A 3,334-nucleotide genomic window follows, 5' to 3' on the forward strand; every position below is an offset into this window, starting at 1 on the left:
TAATTGGAAGGAAAAAATATTTTCCAAACGCGCCTCGTGGTCATTTCCTGCAGGCACAATTTGTGTACTAAGCACACGGTCGTGCATTCTTCGCTTCTTCTTCTTCATCTTCCTCAACTTCGCCTTTGGTGTCCGACCAGCCTCGCTCGCACTCACGCAGGTAAAGTGACCAATTAACGGTGCAATTAACCCAGCGAGACTGCAAATGAAGTGTTTTGGTCTTAATTGCAAAGTTGCATGACACCTTTAGAGGTGTTTCGGTGTGACGAAAATGGCGTCAGCGTGACAGCGGTGTCGCATTGCCATTTTTCTTTCCAAGTAAACGAGCAAGCGCAATTAACCCATCTGAAGCAAACGAACCAAGAAAGGTAAATGCATTTAATTGATATATCGTAGCACGGCTTTCAAAAAAAAAATGCTCTCGGTATGTTCTGGAGTGCTTCTCAAACTTTTGGACCTCGTGTTTTTTTCTTCTAATGCGCTAATGGCGATTTTGCAGAATTACTCTGTGTAAATATTCTCAAACTATTGACAGCAAACACGAATTGAAAATGGAGCATCATTGCGAGCAACACTAAGCCTGTTTGTTTAATTATTTAAAACAAACGTGATTTTTGCGTAGTTAAACGGAAAAAATACAAAACTGTAGCCTACTTAAAACATGCACATAAAAATTATATGAAAAAATTACAATATAGAAAAATAAAGATAAATGTTTTCACTAACAGTTTTTATTTATTAAATGGTACTGTTTTTCATTTTACCTTGGTAACGTTACTTAACTCATCTATATTATAATTCCATCCCAAACCGCTAGAGGGAGCTCAAGTCGCACAGTTTGAATTATTCAAAGTCCGCTTTATTGTCAATTTGTTCACATGTCAAGGCACACAAAGAGATCGAAATGACGTTTCCCACCGTCCCACGGTGACTAGACACAGTACACAACACTCACATCAAAAGCACAAAGAGTCAAAACGAACAGACAAGAGCAACGAAGAAGTAATAAGCCAAATAAATCAACAAGAAATAGACAAATAAGAGCAGCAAAATGGAGCAAGCGCGCTAATAGCAGACAGCCAGATCATAGCGCAAAATCTTATTGTGGTTTTGATTTTAGAAATGAGCCCCAATGTTATGAGAGAGCTTTTGATTGGCTCAAAGCAAAGTTCGGCATTAGTATTATGATGAGATATTTTGCAGAAGCAACTTTGCCAGGGATGAAGACGGTGAGGTCTCCAGATTGCAATTCTCCTCCCCAAGATGCCCCCGAGCCGACATTTGTCTTCCTGCGGATGCCCCCCGAGTTGAATGTCATCTGGAGGGTGTCGCCCCACCTCCCGAGCGCTCACATGATTCCCAGCTTGCCCTGGACCCCGGGCCCGGTGGCGTTCGGCGCCAACTACAGGTGCCCCCTGATGATCGGCGGCCCTCGGCCCCTGCCGGCGCCGCCGGCCATCCGGGCCGCCGCCGCCGCCGCCCCTTCCATGCCTGTGTTTTTTACCTGGAGCCTTGACAACATTGAGATCTGCGACCAGTTTCTGCTGGGGTTGTGCCCGTTGGCGGACAGGTGCAAGATGCATCACACTCCGTTGCCCTTCCACTGGCAGCTGTACAACAAAGAGGTGGGCCACTGGGTGGACATCCAGTCCCGGGCCCAGGTGCTCCTGGAACGCATGTACTGCAACATGCAGCGGGATTCCCTCACTCTCATCGAAGGGTGAGTCCAGCCAGATCCTAAATCAAGTCCTCCGATTGTTGTAACGTTCCTCCGTAGGTCCGTCCGCTTCAAGCTCGACCTGGACAGCATGGAAATCGTCGACGAGTATAAATACACTCACGTCAGGCGACTGAGCAACTCGGACAGTTTCTTCTCCAATCCTTGTTTCTTTTGCCAATGGCGCATTTACTGGTGGAACCAGAGCGACTGGGCCGAGTACGACAAGGTGCCCGCCCTTTATTGACGACGTCTGATTGGATGGCGGTAGCTCCTCCCCGTTCCGTCTGACTGATGTTAAGCTCTGTCGCGTCCAGGGGGTGTCCGTCTTGCTCCTGTCCAGGATGGCCGTCAAGGAGCCGACGGTGGCCTTCATGATAGGCTCGCGGAAGTACATTGTGGACTTCACCGACATGACGCAGACCAACGTGACGACGGGCTTCCAGAGGTTCATCCGCTGCCGACCGGCGTACCGCCCTTTAGATTCCTTCTACCCTCACCTCAAGTGAGTATCTTCTCCTGTCACACCAAGGTTTCATTTTCCTCTTTGCCATGATGCTCCAATCTCCTCTGAAGCAGGACAGGGATTCTATTGGATCCCATCCCACAAGCTTTTCATCCCAACTTCAACGTGGACCCTTTGGAGAACTTCATCACTTGGTACCCCCCCGTGTGGCAACTAGACATGGAGGAGAACTGCCACCTGCTTGATGTTCCAGCTCAGACCAAGACCTTCCACATGATCCAGAAACTGTTCTACCAAAGCCTGCCTGAGACCAAGGTGGATATCGTTGTCATCCGGCAGGTCCAGAACATACTGCACTGGGACAAGTATCAAAGGTAAAGGACCGATCGGGCCGATCCATGGACGCGCGCGCCGTTGACGTTGCTTTGTATCGGTAGGCAAAAGGTGCTCATGAAAGACAAGCTGGGCGACTCCCAGGAGCTTCTGGAGCGTCACCTTTTCCACGGGACCACCCGAGAGGCGGCCGAGCTCATCTGCTGCCTCAACTTTGACCCGCACTTGGCCGGCGTCCACGGGAAGATCTTGGGTCACGCCTCCTACTTTGCCGCCTCGGCCAGCATGTCCCACGACTACGCCTTGGAGAGCCCGCCCGACGGGCTGCGCCACATGTTCCTGGCCAAAGTCCTGGTGGGAAAGGTGACCAAGGGGCAGTGGGAATATCGCCAGCCGCCCCCGTGCGACTCTGGGACCGGTTTCTACGACGCCTGCGTGGACGACGTGTCGCAGCCGAAGATTTTTGCCGTGTTCGACGGCTGCCGGTGTTACCCGTACTACCTGATCAAGTACAAAGAGTTGAAAGGCGTCGTGGAGCTCTGAGACCCGTCCGTCGCTAAATCTCTGTGAGTCTTCTGTTCTCTTTTCCACGTGTTTGAGTTTTTGTAGCCACGTTTGTTTTAAAACGTTCCGGAAGAAGAAATGTTCCTCGTTGACACTGCCTTGCACTTGAGTTCAAAACCGGATTTTGACAAAGTGCAGTTTTGTTCTGGGACGAAAGCAATCTTTATTAAAGGAGCCGTTGCTCAGGCAAATTGGTGGTGATTTATTTACAGTTCTTATAATGTGTGCAATTTTGCATGCGTGTCACAGAAAAA

General features: G+C 49.6%; 1 protein-coding gene across 4 annotated transcripts; it reads left to right on the top strand.

Annotated features, from left to right (window-relative positions):
• Positions 1-41: 41 nt before the first annotated feature.
• Positions 42-3,271, top strand: LOC147040410 (protein mono-ADP-ribosyltransferase TIPARP-like). 4 transcript variants are annotated; one of them, XM_085901666.1, is made up of 6 exons: positions 42-160; positions 1,204-1,720; positions 1,778-1,946; positions 2,035-2,222; positions 2,294-2,557; positions 2,621-3,271. In XM_085901666.1, exons 2-6 carry the CDS (start codon positions 1,221-1,223, stop codon positions 3,057-3,059), a joined length of 1,560 nt encoding a protein of 519 aa, XP_085757792.1. In that variant the 5' UTR covers positions 42-160; positions 1,204-1,220; the 3' UTR covers positions 3,060-3,271. The 4 variants fall into 4 exon arrangements, with proteins under 4 accessions (XP_085757792.1, XP_085757791.1, XP_085757793.1 ...); XM_085901665.1 differs by lacking the exon at positions 42-160 and adding an exon at positions 170-368; XM_085901667.1 differs by lacking the exon at positions 42-160 and adding an exon at positions 170-368 and having other exon boundaries at positions 2,297-2,557.
• Positions 3,272-3,334: the final 63 nt, after the last annotated feature.

Source organism: Syngnathus leptorhynchus, chromosome 21 (genome assembly GCF_054491065.1).
Source record: "Syngnathus leptorhynchus isolate UIUO chromosome 21, UIUO_Slep, whole genome shotgun sequence".
NCBI lineage: Eukaryota > Metazoa > Chordata > Actinopteri > Syngnathiformes > Syngnathidae > Syngnathus > Syngnathus leptorhynchus.

Coding starts and splice junctions, on each gene's coding strand:
- LOC147040410 (XM_085901666.1), top strand. CDS start 1,221: ATGAAGACGGTGAGGTCTCCAGATTGCAATTCTCCTCCCCAAGATGCC. Junction 1,947..2,034: donor ACTGGGCCGAGTACGACAAG/GTGCCCGCCCTT, acceptor TGTCGCGTCCAG/GGGGTGTCCGTCTTGCTCCT. Junction 2,558..2,620: donor CACTGGGACAAGTATCAAAG/GTAAAGGACCGA, acceptor TTGTATCGGTAG/GCAAAAGGTGCTCATGAAAG.